General features: G+C 60.0%; 1 protein-coding gene across 9 annotated transcripts in view; it reads left to right on the plus strand.

Annotated features, from left to right (window-relative positions):
• HSPG2 (heparan sulfate proteoglycan 2) overlaps positions 1–13,861 on the plus strand; it is a 109,946-nt gene that overhangs the window by 55,514 nt on the left and 40,571 nt on the right. For all 9 annotated transcript variants that reach the window (XM_015460858.3, XM_059879833.1, XM_059879839.1 and 6 more), the window contains 17 exons: positions 340–467; positions 972–1,058; positions 1,148–1,206; positions 1,386–1,453; positions 2,568–2,708; positions 2,831–3,007; positions 3,115–3,294; positions 3,401–3,519; positions 4,401–4,512; positions 4,670–4,783; positions 4,867–4,994; positions 5,369–5,455; positions 5,951–6,000; positions 6,319–6,416; positions 6,727–6,867; positions 7,226–7,417; positions 13,629–13,721. In XM_015460858.3, coding sequence (XP_015316344.2) covers positions 340–467; positions 972–1,058; positions 1,148–1,206; positions 1,386–1,453; positions 2,568–2,708; positions 2,831–3,007; positions 3,115–3,294; positions 3,401–3,519; positions 4,401–4,512; positions 4,670–4,783; positions 4,867–4,994; positions 5,369–5,455; positions 5,951–6,000; positions 6,319–6,416; positions 6,727–6,867; positions 7,226–7,417; positions 13,629–13,721 — 1,974 coding nt within the window. The remainder of the gene's footprint in view (positions 1–339; positions 468–971; positions 1,059–1,147; positions 1,207–1,385; positions 1,454–2,567; positions 2,709–2,830; positions 3,008–3,114; positions 3,295–3,400; positions 3,520–4,400; positions 4,513–4,669; positions 4,784–4,866; positions 4,995–5,368; positions 5,456–5,950; positions 6,001–6,318; positions 6,417–6,726; positions 6,868–7,225; positions 7,418–13,628; positions 13,722–13,861) is intronic.

Genomic DNA, 13,861 nt, shown 5'->3' on the forward strand with positions numbered 1-13,861 from the left:
GGGGGTAGAAGGAACCACCTACAGAGGGCAGAACTGGCCAGTGGGTATGGATTGAAAGGAGAATGTGGGTTTAGGTCAATACAGAGCAAGTATTTGGAACCGTCTACGGGACAGGCTGCCATGCAGGGTGATGAGCTCCCCGTCAGGATGGAGCTGATGTTCCCCTGTGTACAAAGCTGTGGGGTAATTCCTGCATGACCAGGGACACTGATCCAGACAGCCTCAGGGGCCCACCCTCATGGAGCCCCATCTGGTCCAGTGTGGCCCCACGTCGGGCGGGGGTAGCCCCCAGACGTGCTGCTCCGCCCAGCCTGAGCGCCTCCCTCCCCTTCCCCCCAGAACTGCCAGCACAACACAGAGGGACCGCAGTGCAACAAATGCAAGGCGGGCTTCTTCGGGGATGCCACCAAGGCCACAGCCACTGCCTGCCGGCCCTGCCCTTGCCCGTACATCGACGCCTCCCGCAGGTCAGACCCGGCTCGGGAGGGGCAGGCGGGGCGGGAAGCGCGGACGGGGGACTGGGCCTGGGGCATCCTCTGGGCTGGGAGGTGGGAGACCTGGTTTCGGAGGCTCGCCTGGTGGATGAATACCCTTGGCCCCTCGACCTCTCCGGGCCTGCCTCCTGTTCCATGCAGCGGGCCCCTCATTCTTTCCAGTGCCGCGGCGAGGCTGCAGCTCTAGAGGAGGTGGGCCTCGGGACTGCCCTGGCTGGTGGTCCAGAGGTCCAGATTATGTGCTTCCTCTGCAGGGGGCCTGAGTGCAAACCCTGACTGGGGAACTGAGATCCCACATGCCTCACAGAGCGGCCAAAATAAATAAAATATCTTTAGAAAAAATTTTAAAAAGGGCAGATGGGCCTCATGGCCTGCTGTGTCCCTGTGGACAGCTGTCACTCCCAGAGCGGTCTGTGAGCCCTGGCCCGGCCCCTCATTGCAGCCCTGCCCCACGTCCTGTCCGCCTCATCCCCACAGGTTCTCGGACACCTGCTTCCTGGACACGGATGGCCAAGCCACGTGTGACGCGTGTGCCCCAGGCTACACAGGCCGCCGCTGTGAGAGGTGAGCGAGAGCCGGTAGGGGCCGGGAGAAGCAGGCCATAGGGGGTGGGGGGTCTGGGAATGCCTCTGACCACCCTCTGTCTCCCCTAGCTGTGCCGCTGGCTACGAGGGCAACCCCATCCAGCCCAACGGGAAGTGCAGGCCCATCAGTGAGTATCGCACACACTGTCCCCGGCGCCTTCCCAGGCCTCCCGCCCCCAGGCCCAAGGCCCTGGTCCAGCACAAACTCCCTCTGGTCCTTGGGGAGCGCCCCACATCCCCCCATTCTGTCCAGATTATGTCCATCTTATTCCCACTTTCCCTGCCAACACCAACTTTGCGTCTCCAGACCAGCAGATCGTGCGCTGTGATGAGCGAGGCAGCACGGGATCCTCCGGGGAGGCCTGCCTCTGCAAGGTATGTGTGAGCTCCCGCCCCGACCCTGGGGGCCCTGGGTTCCGGCCCACAGCCAGGAGGAGGAGGAGGAAGGAGGCTGCATCCTCTCCCTGGCTCCTTGGCCAGTGGGTGGTGGCCTCCGCTGCAGGCCAATGGGTCTGGCTAGCTAGACATCCCCCTCCTCATGAAAAGTGGGCCAGCATCAGAAAGGAGCAACTGGTCAGGTCCATCCTTGTGTGACCATCGGACCTTTGTTCTGACCATGCTTTCATTCCACGTTGACACAATGGTGTAGCTATTAGCATTACTGATTCAGAAGTGAGGAGATGGGAGCTCAGAGGAGGGAAATGGTTTGCCTGAGAGCGGGAGCCTCAGGTGTCTGCAGAACAAAGAAGCAGACAGATTCGGAAATCAAGCTCTTTACTCCCATCTTCCGTCCCGGAGTGGATCAGCAAGCTGGTCACCGATGTCACCATGTCAATCATTTCCCATCCCTGAGCCTCGGTTTCCTTGCGTGAAGCATGGAAATAGCCCATTCCTCTCAAGGAACTTCAAGAAATTAAATGAGGTGCTGGTTGAATAGAAACTAGTGCAGTGCATTAAACAGTCCATTAATAGTAGCAGGAGTTATTTTAACCAGGATTTCCCAGGTGGCATAGCTGGTAAAGAATCCACCTACCAGGCAGGAGACCCGGGTTCAGTCCCTGGGTTGGGAAGATCCCCTGGGAAAGGAAATGGCAACCCGCTCCAGCGTTCTTGCCTGGGAAATCCCATGGACACAGGAGCCTGGTTGGCTACTTACTGTCCATGGGGGTCACAAAAAAGTCAGACACGACTTTAGTGACTGAACAACAATTATTTGCACCACATTGCTATATTTCAAGTCTAAAACTTATTCGTGAGCTCCCTAGCAACCACAGAGAAAACAGGAAAACGACTGGGTGTATAGGCTCCATCATTTGGGAATTACTATTCACATGGCGGCCAGCCCTCGTAAGCGTGCTCTTTCCAGGGCCCCCTGGCCTTGGGTTCTGGTCTGGAATGTGGGTAGATTAGACCGGAAGCTGCAGGGAGCGCCCCCCACGCCCCCCACCTCCCGTGGGCCACCCTGCAGCTCCCAGCTCTGTCCCTCCAGAACAACGTGGTGGGGCGCCTGTGCAACGAGTGTGTGGCCGGCTCCTTCCACCTGAGCGCCCGCAACCCCGACGGCTGCCTCAAGTGCTTCTGCATGGGTGTCAGTCGCCAGTGCACCAGCTCCTCCTGGCGCCGTGCCCAGGTACCTAGGCGAGGAGTGGGGCTGGCCAGACGGGCAGGACTGCCAAGCCCAGGGATGGGTGGACCCAGGGCCAAGTGGCAGGCCACGGCCCTCATCCCGGCCTCTTCTCCCGCCTCTGCCAGGTGCTGGGGGCCTCCGAGGAGCCCACTCGGTTCACCCTGACCAACCCCACGGGCACCCACAACGCCAGCGAGGGCATCTCATCACCCTCGCCCGGGGAACTGGTCTTCTCCTCCTTCCACAGCCTGCCACCTGGGCCCTACTTCTGGAGCCTCCCTCCACACTTCCTGGGGGACAAGGTGGGCAGGGGCTGCCTGGGGCCTTTGAGGAAGAGGCTGCGGCCCGAGCAGCGGCAGGACCTCAGGGTGGGGGCCCCAGCTGAGTGTCTGTCCCCCTTGGGTCCCAGGTGACCTCCTATGGCGGAGAGCTGCGCTTTACGGTGACCCAGCGGCCCCAGCCTGGCTCCGCGCCCCTGCCTGGGCAGCCGCTGGTGGTCTTGCAGGGCAATAACATCGTCTTGGAGCACCACACCTCCCAGCAGCCCAGCTCTGGCCAGCCCAGCACCTTCACCGTGCCCTTCTGGGAGGTGAGCAGCACCGGTCCCAGGAGACCTCCAGGGGGCCTCCCTGCGCCCCTCACGCAGGGGTGTCCGGATGTCAGGGACTGCAGCCCATAAGCTCTTTCTTCGGCAGCAAGCGTGGCAGCGGCCTGACGGGCAGCCGGCCACCAGGGAGCACCTGCTGATGGCATTAGCGGACATCGACAGCCTCCTGATCCAGGCGTCCCACACCCAGCGGCCAGCTGAGAGCAGGTGTCCGGGGCCAGGGTGGGAGGGCAGGAAGGGTCTGGGGGTGGCTCCAGGCTCAGAGGTGCAATGCAGGGCAGGCGGACTGCCAGCTCTAACTCTTTCCGGCTCTGCAGCCTTTTTGTGTCTCATTTTATCATCTGTGAAATGTAGATGGTAGGGCTTCCCAGGTGGCTCAGTGGTAAAGAACCCGCCTGCCAATGCAGGAGACGCAGGTTCTATCCCTGGATCGGGAAGATCCCCTGGAGAAGGAAATGGCAACCTGCTCCAGTATTCTTGCCTGGGAAATCCCGGGGACAGAGGAGTCTGGCGGGCTACAGTTCACGGGGTCGCAAAATAGTAGAACACGACTTAGCGACTAAACAACAGCAACAAAAGGGAGATTATAGTAGTTCCTCTGCCACAGGGCTTGTCTTAGATGGAGTTCCCAAGGAGCAAAGCCAGAGATGGGGATTTGAGTCATTGGCAAGGAGAACCTGGGAGGAAGGGAGACAGGAGGAGGAAGTGGCCAGCAAGGAGTGGTTTCCGGTAGAGACCAGCCTGGGTCTCGTTGCCACAGAGCCCTGCAGAGTCATCCTGCATGAGCCAGAGGGGCCTTTCTACCCTGGGCCGGCCTGTCACTGGTCCCCCTAAGGGAGTAGGTTGGTGGGACCTCTCCTGGTGAGGAAGGCTCATTCCCTGGAGAAAGTTGCGGGTATAAGCCCTTCGCCACAGTCCTGGCAGCTGCTGAGGGATGGACACCCAGGTAGAGAGAGTTGGGCGGGGCCCCAGTAGCATCGCGGCAGGGCTGCCAGGAGGATTAACGAGGTGATCACGTGCAGGACCCCTGGGATTGCGCACAGGCACTGCGTGAGTGCTCACTCACTCCGGGGTCTTGTCGCCCCCAGGGTCTCCGGCATTAGCATGGACGTGGCCGTGCCTGAGGACACCGGCCAGGACCCTGCGCGGGAGGTGGAGCAGTGTGCCTGCCCGCCTGGGTACCGAGGTCCGTCCTGCCAGGTGAGCCCGGGCCCCACCCTCCTGTCCAGCCAGCCCCCTCCACGGTGGTGCTCTGGCTCCTCCTCCTTTAGCTCCCCCACCTCCCCAAGCCCACCCCGGCCATCCGGCGGTCCCGACCCAGAGCAGGCCTTGAGGAAGTCCCTCTGGCTGTGCCCAGGACTGTGACGCAGGCTACACACGCATGCCCAGCGGCCTCTACCTGGGCACCTGCGAACGCTGCAGCTGCCACGGCCACACTGAGGTCTGTGAGCCTGAGACAGGCGCCTGCCAGGTGAGCCCCCCTCTTTCCCTCCTACCCCAGGGGTCTGTGGCCTCCAGGGGCCCAGCCTCAGCCCCACGGTCTGCCTGCCCCAGGAATGTCAGCACCATACAGAGGGCCCCCGGTGTGAGCAGTGCCAGCCTGGGTACTACGGGGACGCCCAGCGTGGGACACCACACGACTGCCAGCCGTGCCCCTGCCACGGAGCGCCCGCTGCCGGCCAGTGCGTCCAGCCCCTTCCCGAAATGTCCAGTGCTCTGTCCCAGATTGCCTTCCTCCCAGGCCCTCCTGAGAGGCAGTGGTTAAACCCTGGCCTTACCACTTTCTCACTGTGTCACTTTGTATGAGGTACACTTCCCTCTCTACGCCTCAACTTCCTCACCTGTGAAATGGGGATAATGAAGCACCCCCCCACACACACACCTTGGCCCCTACTATGAGCCTGAGATGAAGCCACGGAACTCTTAGCACACACCCTGGCACATAGCTGGCTCTCAGGACGTGTTAATTCACGTGGACCCTCCTCCTCACCCTCCCGCCCTGGGCCTGAAGGAACAGCGGCTGACCTAACTGGAAATTCGCCCCCTACCTCCGCAGAGCCACCCACACTTGCTTTCTGGACACAGACGGCCACCCCACCTGTGATGCGTGTTCCCCAGGCCACAGCGGGCGTCACTGTGAGAGGTGAGGCGAGCGTGGGCAGGGTGGGGAGTTTGCACGAGGGGCTGCCCCCGAAAGTGGGCTGGGCCCAGCTCTCCTGCTCAGGAGGGCGCAGAAGCCCCCAACTCTGCCTCACACAGGCCCCAGGAGACAGTCAGCGCCGCCCCCCACCCCGAGAGCCTGAACGTTTCACCTGGCATTTGAGGCTCTCAGAGATCTAGACCTGCAGATCACCCCCACCTCCCAACACTCCCATCCCCAGTGAGGCCAAAGTCTTCCCAGAAACCCTTCATTCTTGCTGAAAGTCCTGGGTTCGAGGCCTGACCCTGCTGATCTCACTGGTTCCATGGCCTGTGGCCTGTCCCTGCCCCTCTTCTCCCCTCTACTTCTCCATCTGTGCAATGGGTGAGTTAGGCTAATTAGTTCGTCCAGCACTCAGGTCACCGAGTCCAGTACAGGGCCCCCAGCACAGCCCAGTGATTCTTCCCTCCCTTCACCCAGCACCTTCTCTCACCGCAGGTGTGCGCCAGGTTACTACGGCAACCCCAGCCAGGGCCAGCCCTGTCGAAGTGAGTAGGCTTGGGGAGGCTTTGGGGATCTGGCCACCCTGGGGATGGAGCTAGGACAGAGCCTTCGTTCTCCTTCAACATAGGAAATGTGACTTTGCCTCTCCGAACCTCGGCTTCTTTGCCTGTAAAATGGGGGTCGTAAAAGGCCCACCCACCCCGGAGGGCGTCTGTGAATGTGGCCAATGCCTGCACGTGGCAGGTGTTCAGAAGCAAACACTCGTTCCCTCGGGTGGAGCGTGATGGCCAGAGGGTGGTGGGAATGGGGATGCTTCATGGTGGGTTTGGGGTTCCAGCTGTAGCGGCTTCCCTCCACCTTAGGGAGCGGTGGCCAGTTGCCGGAGCAGATCGGTTGTGGCTGTGACCCCCAGGGCAGTGTCAGCAACCAGTGTGACCCTGCTGGCCAGTGCCAGTGCAAGGTCAGTCCCAACCCCTGCCCTCCACGAGGCCCCGAACCACGGCCAAACCGGTCACCGGGCCTTCCGTGCCGCCCAGCCTCCAGGGCTGTCCCTGTGGCCTGCCCGCCTGCCTCACGGGGTCCGTCCCTGCCCCACTGCTTGGGGCCTCGAGGTGTCAGGCAGCATCCAATGGGAGCTGGGGCCTCAGCCTGGGGGCAGCAGGGGCCCCCCTAGAACCCCCGGAAACGGCTGGGAAGACTGTCCTCAAAGGCTGCCAGCCGTGCAAGAGACCCATCCAGGCTCCCCGCCCGCCTTTCTGTCCGTCCTGCAGGCCCAGGTGGAAGGCCTCACCTGCAGCCAGTGCCGGCCCCACCACTTCCACCTGAGTGCCAGCAACCCCGACGGCTGCCTGCCCTGCTTCTGCATGGGTGTCACCCAGCAGTGTGCCAGCTCCTCCTACACTCGCCAGCTGGTAGGAGCCCGGACGCGCCCTTAGCCCGGGGGGGCCTGCTGCCTGCCTCTCCTGGCTCATCACTGGTGCTGATCCCTGTTCCCATGCCTCCATCACTGCCCACATAAGCGCAGGTCCCAGCCACCCCCGCCGCTCCCCCCCAGGCCCTCCCCACCGCCCCATTATTGCTCAGGTCAATCCCAATCCCAGCCTTCCCTCCTCCCCCCAGACATGGTCTCCATCCCCTCATGACTTCTGTCCCAGCCCCGATTTTACCAGCTCCCCCGTTCTCCACTCCAGGGTCCTCTGGTGCCCCTCCCCCACCCAGGGGCCTCCCCGGGGCCCAGACTGACCCCCCATCCTTTTTCTGCTGTGTCAGATCTCCACCCGCTTTGCCCCCGGGGACTTCCAAGGCTTTGCCCTGGTGAACCCGCAGCGGAACAGCCGCCTGACCGGAGGCTTCTCCGTGGAACCCGTGCCCGAGGGCACCCAGCTCTCTTTTGGCAACTTTGCCCACCTTGGCCACGAGTCCTTCTACTGGCAGCTCCCGGAGACGTACCAGGGAGACAAGGTGGGACGCGCCGCAGGGCCTGGCAGACCACCCTCCCTGATCGCCAGCTCTGAGCCAGGCCCTGGGCAGCAGGGATGCAGACACAAGCTGGCCTCAGAGCGGTGTGGGCCGGCAGGCAGGTGACGGCCACGTCGTGGCTGCTGCCTTTGGGGGTCAGACAGGCCTCAACCCAGCTCTGGGCTGCCTGGTGATAAACCTCAGCTCCAGGGCAGTTCGGAGGATGAGAGCTCGTTTCTGGCGTGTAGTAAGTGCTCGCCGGTTAACGATTATTACCTTTCGCACAATTAGTCAACCAGCAGGTCCTGGGCGAGGCCCTGGGAAACAAAAGGACGAATGAGACACGCTTTCAGTTTCATTCAATCGCTCCTGCGGAATTCGCCCTGTGCTTGGTGTTGGGTGTTCTTATTGTAGGTCATGTTTTTTGAGTTCTTCTGTGCTGGCTGCGATTGTGAGCCCTTGTATCGGGCTGGCCAGAAAACTCATTTGGTTTTTCTGTAAAATGTTATGGAAAAATGTTTCGGCCAACCCAATACAGGTCGTAAGTCACAACTTTGGAGCTAAGGACAACTGCTGCCCTTTTGCATTAATGAGGAAACTGGAGTGAGAGGTTAGGGAACTTGCCTGGGCTCCCACAGCCTGAAGATGGCAATGCTGGGATGCAAACCAGCTCAGAAAAAGTGAAAGTGAAAGTCGCTCAGTGGTGTCTGAGTCTTTGTGACCCCCATGGACTATACAGTCGGTGGAATTCTCCAGGCCAGAAAACTGGAGTGGGTAGCCTTTCCCTTCTCTAGGGGATCTTCCAAACCCAGGGATCGAAGCCAAGTCTCCCGCATTGCAGGCGGATTCTTTACCAGCTGAGCCACAAGGGAAGCCCAACCAGCTCAGAGGCCACCCTTAAATACTGCAGTAGTCACAGATGCTCACAGGCTTTGCTCCTCCGGAGGCATGGTCTAGTGCAGAGATGACGGGACAGTGGTGAGGGAGGTGCTGTGGGGCTCAGGTTCTTGGGGTGGACTCCTGGGTGGCCACCTAAATGGGTTCCGTGAGCAGTCCAGGCCACCTGGCCACACCCAGGGAAAGCGGGTCTTGGTTCAGGCGTCGCCTGCTGGTTGAAGCCAGTGTTCAAACAGGTGTGTCCCCAAGTGCAGGGTCCTAGGAAAGTCAGGGACACTTAGGAGGGGGGTTCTGAGGCTGCTGTGTCCCTCCTCCTTGGACAGACTCATGGATGCCAGATTCCTCCCAGGACTGGCTTCCTTCTAGTCTCTTCTCCCTTCTCTTCCTTTCCTGGCCACAGTGTCTGCCTCCCTGCAGCTCCCAGACCTTGCTCTCTCTCTCTCTCTGTCTCCCCCCGCTCTCTCTCTAACGCCATCTCCTGGCATTTCCCTGTGCCCCACAGAGGGAGGCATATTTTGCTCGGATGCGACGGGCTCACCAGGTAGGCCTGTGATCTGAGTGGTGTGACCATGATGTGACCTGGGCATGGTGTGTTCTTGGATGCCCTCCGCCCCGCATGGGGAGACTCCTGGCACCCCAGACAATGTGGGCGCGCATGGGCCCAGGTGGTGCCCGATGGCCCACGGCCGGGGCAGGGCTGCACCCAAGCCCTGCGATGTCAGGAATTAGAGCCGGGAGGGTGCTTCACCTGCTGTGCGCTCGGGTCCTACCGCCAGCCGTCTGCGGCCAGAGTGCTGGCTGGTAGGCAGGGACACCAGCTGGAGGCTAAACCACGTGACAGTCCCTGGCCCACCAGGTTACCCCAGCACTGACCCCCAAGCAGTCTCTGTTAGCCCTCTGTGTGGACAGCCCTCCTGCAGCCTGGAGTGAACCTCTGTGTGCCAGCCTGCAGAGGGGTGCATGCTTCTTGCTCCCCAGCCTGGGTGGGCCTTCCTGGCCGCCATGTCCATGGGGAAAGGACGCTCCCCAGGGCTCTAGCTCTGGGGCTCTGGGTGGGGGCGGGGGGGTGGTCTTGAGCTGGCCTATGCCCTCTGCCCATCAGAACCGCACGTCCCTCTCAGAGGAGCAGTTGCGGGCAGCCATGACCACTGGGAGGATCCCGGGGCTCCCACAGGGCAAGGGCCAGGCACAGCGGCTCTCACAGGTAACTCAAGGCCCACCTGGGGGCCAGCTGCGTCTAGGGCCCCGGGGAGGAACCCAGAGAGTAGAGTCCCAAGTAGAAGCCTGGGGCTGAGCCCCTGGCCTTCCCGAGTCACTTTCCCTCAGGCCGGGCCCCAGCCTGATGCCTGGACCACTGCAGTGTTCCTTTAGAGGCATTGCCGAGCTGCGAATGGCTTGGGGAGGTACCATGGCCTGCCTGGAGCGTGAGACCCGGGGAGCCATCTCCCCAGTATGCGTGCCCCTGGGCCTGCCTCCGGCCCCTCTAGCCCGGGCTTGGGCAGAGCTGTCTGCCCCCTCTCTTGCCAGGTCACCACTGTCTGAGCTTCTCCCCATAGCCTGGGCCTCTCCCAGTTGGCTGCACCAGGCTCGCGAGGAGCGAAAGGGCAGCAGAGACGGGAGGCGGAGCGTCAGGCGTCCACACATTGGAACAGAGGCCATGGCAGTGGACAGCAGGCGGGCCTGGGGCCCCCTGGGTGTTGGCAGGGCCTCACAGGGTCCTTTCTGGCCCCCTGCTCCTCTCCTCCATCCCCCTTCTCCTGATCCCCCAGGTGGATGAGGCCCAAAGGCGGATGGATGCTGAAATCTGGCAGCTCCTCTCCAGCTTTGCTGCCCACCCCCCGGCCCCTCCCCAGAGAATCTCGCCCCATCCCCAGCCTGCAGCTGCCCTGCAAGCAGCTCCGCCCTCCTCCCCCTTCTCCTCCTCCTCCTCCTCCGCCTTCTCTGCTTCTCTGTCCTCTGCAGTGGGCGCTCAGGTACGTGCCAAGTCACCCACCAAGGGACTCCTCCTCCAAGCCCCATGTTTTACTAGACTTCAGTTGTCGCTGAACCAGCGTCACAAATTCTGCCCGTTTCTGCACCCTACTTGGACAGATATTTATTCCAATTTATTTTTCTTTACACCAATCCTGTACCAGCTCATTTATGCTAGTTTTGCATTTTTAAATCCACACCAGAATAGCCACTAAATTTTAAAACGTTCTCTGGGGTGCCCCGTCAATCATCCTGGGGTCCACATGGGACGCAGTGCCAGATATGAGCAGATATCGACCCAAGCCGCGGCCGGTGAGAGCCGCGGGGTGTCCAGACCCAGACCGGTGGGGAGCAAGTTGTCCAGAGAGCAGGGCCAGGGCCTCGCTGCGGGGGCGGGGGCGGGGCCTCCCTCCAGGGTCTGTGCTCACCCCTGGGGGCCCACCTCTACCCTCTTGGCCCCCGGCCGGCTCCCTCCACTCTCACCACCTGCCCTTTTGTCCTAGCTCTCTCTCTCCTACAAAGGCTTCCCCCTGCTTCCTGAAAGCCTCTATTATTGGCAGCTGCCCAGAACCTTCCTGGGGAACAAGGTAACAGGGATTTGCAGAGGGGTGGATAGGGGTGTCGTCAGATCCTGAAATATCAGAGGGCTGCTTGTCAAGGCCTTTTATGACACAGCTGGGTAGACCAAATCCCAGAGCGGAGATCCACTCTCGGGTCCAAGCAGGGCTGAGGTTGGAGCCAGCGCAGCCCTTACCCTTCAGTGAGCCACAGGCCCCTCTCTGAACTGGGCGGTGAGACACGTCTCCTTTGGCCCGCCTTTGCCCTGTGCCCAGATCACTGGCCTAGCTCCTGGGCTGTATTTATTCACTCAGGAGCAGTAAGTACTTACCATGTGCTGCATTGTTGCTGTTGTTCAGTCGCTGGGTCGTGTCCGACCCTTTGCGACCCCATGGACTGCAGCGAACCAGGCTTCCCTGTCCTTCACCACCTCCCAGAGTTTGCTCAAACTCATGTCCATTGAGTCGGTGATGCCATCCAACCATCTCATCCTCTGTCGTCCCCTTCTCCTCCTGCCTTCCATCTTTCCCAGCCTCAGGGTCTTTTCCAATGAGTCAGCTCTTCGCATCAGGTGGCCAAAGTAGTGGAGCTTCAGCTTCAGCATCAGTCCTTCCAATGAATATCCAGGACTGATTTCCTTTAGGACTGACCGGTTGGATCTCCTTGCAGTCCAAGGGTCTCTGTGTTGTATATGGGCTTCTCCTGTTGCAGAGTACAGGCTCTAGAGCATGGGCTCAGTAGTTGTGGTACACTGGCTCAGTTGCCCCAGGCATGTGGCATCTTTCCAGACCAGGGATCAAACCCATGCCCCCTGCGTGGGCAGGCAGACACTTAGCCACTGGACCACCAGGGAAGCTCTAGCACGGCAAATACAAACAGTACAAAATACAGATACACTTTGTATTTGTATTGTTCCAAGAATGGTTTAGAGTGCCTTTTAAGAATACAGAAAATAGGCAATAAAATAACATTCAGAGAAGAGGACAAGACAGTTTGGTCCAGGGGGAAATGAAGATAGGAAAAATCTACTGGAACCAGAGTGGAGCTAGTTCAGAGAGGACCCGGCTAGCACTGAGGCTGTGGGCTCAGCAGGCTCTGTGCTGGGTGCAGGGTTTTATGTGGCCTTTATTACTTAATCCTCATTCTACCTTTTAACATAGGTATTAATATTATTTTTATTCCCATTTCCATGGGAGGCAAATTGGGCTCAGAGAAATTAAGTGACGTGTCCAAGGCTGTTCAAACAGTACTGCTAAGTCACTTCAGTCGTGTCCGACTCTGTGTGACTCCATAGACGGCAGCCCACCAGGCTGCCCCATCCCTGGGATTCTCCAGGCAAGAACACTGGAGTGGGTTGCCGTTTCCTTCTCCAACGCATGAAAGTGAAAAGTGAAAGTGAAGTCGCTCAGTCGTGTCTGACTCAGCGACCCCATGGACTGCAGCCCACCTGGCTCCTCCATCCATGGGATTTTCCAGGCAAGAGTACTGGAGTGGGTGCCATCGCCTTCTCCAGTTCAAACAGTACAGCCAGACTCAAAGCCCCATATTAGGCCACAGAGTCTACTCCCTTAGCCACCCTGCTCTACAGCCTGTAGCTTGATCTTAGACATGGCGGTGAACTTGGTGGCATCCAAAGAAAACAGGAAACAAGCTATTTCATGGTTATCTGGTTATGCCCATAAATTCCTTCCCTCACCTTGAACTTGTGGAAAACGTCCTCGGGGCCTGTGTAGCCCGGGGCCTGGCATGTCGTCAGTAGGTGTTCATTAAATGCTCGCCAACTGAATGAACACAAATGAACAAATGGACTAGGCCAGATGCAGTGTGGCATTGATCTGAACATCTGCCCTGGAGGCAGAGAGAGAAAGGAAAGTCGTGTGGGGCAAAGCTGGGGTCTTGGCTGCTCATGTGGGAAGCCCCCAGCAGCAGACAGAAGGACTCTTCCAGTTGTGAGCAGTGGGAAGCAAGTCTAGTGGGCTTGTCTGCAACAAAGAATCTATCAGCTCATGCAACTACAGAACCCAAGGGTATCTGCTATCAGGCATGGCTGGATCCAGGGACTCATTAGCACTTTATCTCACTTGGCGCCATCCTCTCGCTTCCCATCTGACTAGTCAGGGGAGTTTTTCTGTTCCAGCAGAGCGGACATGCCAGGTTCACGTGTTCATCGGTGGTGCAGCAGAGAAGGGAAGTGGTGGAATATGCAGATTGGCCAGGTCTGGCTCAGGTCGCCCCTGTAGAGGAGGAGCGGGCGGGCCCCTCAAACCACACAGCCTGCCTGTAGGATGTGGCTTCCTCTGGAGGAAACCAGGACTGCAGTTTGCAAAAACGGGGGACGTGGATTCTGAGCAAACAGAAGCCGCTGGCCCAGACAGCAGGAGTTCTAAGGGGCTGTCAGCCTCCCCTGCCACCTCTGCCTTGGCTGAGAACTTTCGAGCCTTTTGCAGCCTCCCTGTGGTGCTCACGGTCATTACCCCTGTCTGCTTTATGAGAAATTCCATTATTGGAAGGGACTTAGAGCTTGTTTGCTGGGGTCAAGAGACTGTGGGAAAGGGGGAAACTACAAAACAGCATAGAGGCTTCTCAGGGGCACGCTGCCCCCAGGTCTGAGACTGTGAGGGAACTGATGGGTGTCGAGTCAGCTCGGTGACCATGGGGCTCTGGTTGGCTGGGGGGACAGCACAGGTGCAGAAAGGCCTTCCGAGGCTCCGCCCCCTCACCTGTCGGGTCACACAGATCCCAGAGGAGGGCAGAGTCAGGGTGCGACTGCAGGGCTTGCGTCTTGCAGGTGGCGGCCTATGGCGGGAAGCTGCGATACACCCTCTCCTACACGGCGGGGGCCCAGGGCAGCCCGCTCTCTGACCCCGACGTCCAGATCACGGTGAGCATGGGGCTTCAGCGCCAGGCGGGAAGAAGGGGGGCATGCTTGATGTTTCTGCCCTTTCAGTCAGCGCTCAGCTGGCCCGGCACCCACCCACTGCTTAGGGCCCCCACCGCACCCCATGTCTGGAACTACAGAGG

The sequence above is a fragment of the Bos taurus genome, chromosome 2 (assembly GCF_002263795.3).
Source record: "Bos taurus isolate L1 Dominette 01449 registration number 42190680 breed Hereford chromosome 2, ARS-UCD2.0, whole genome shotgun sequence".
NCBI classification, from domain to species: domain Eukaryota; kingdom Metazoa; phylum Chordata; class Mammalia; order Artiodactyla; family Bovidae; genus Bos; species Bos taurus.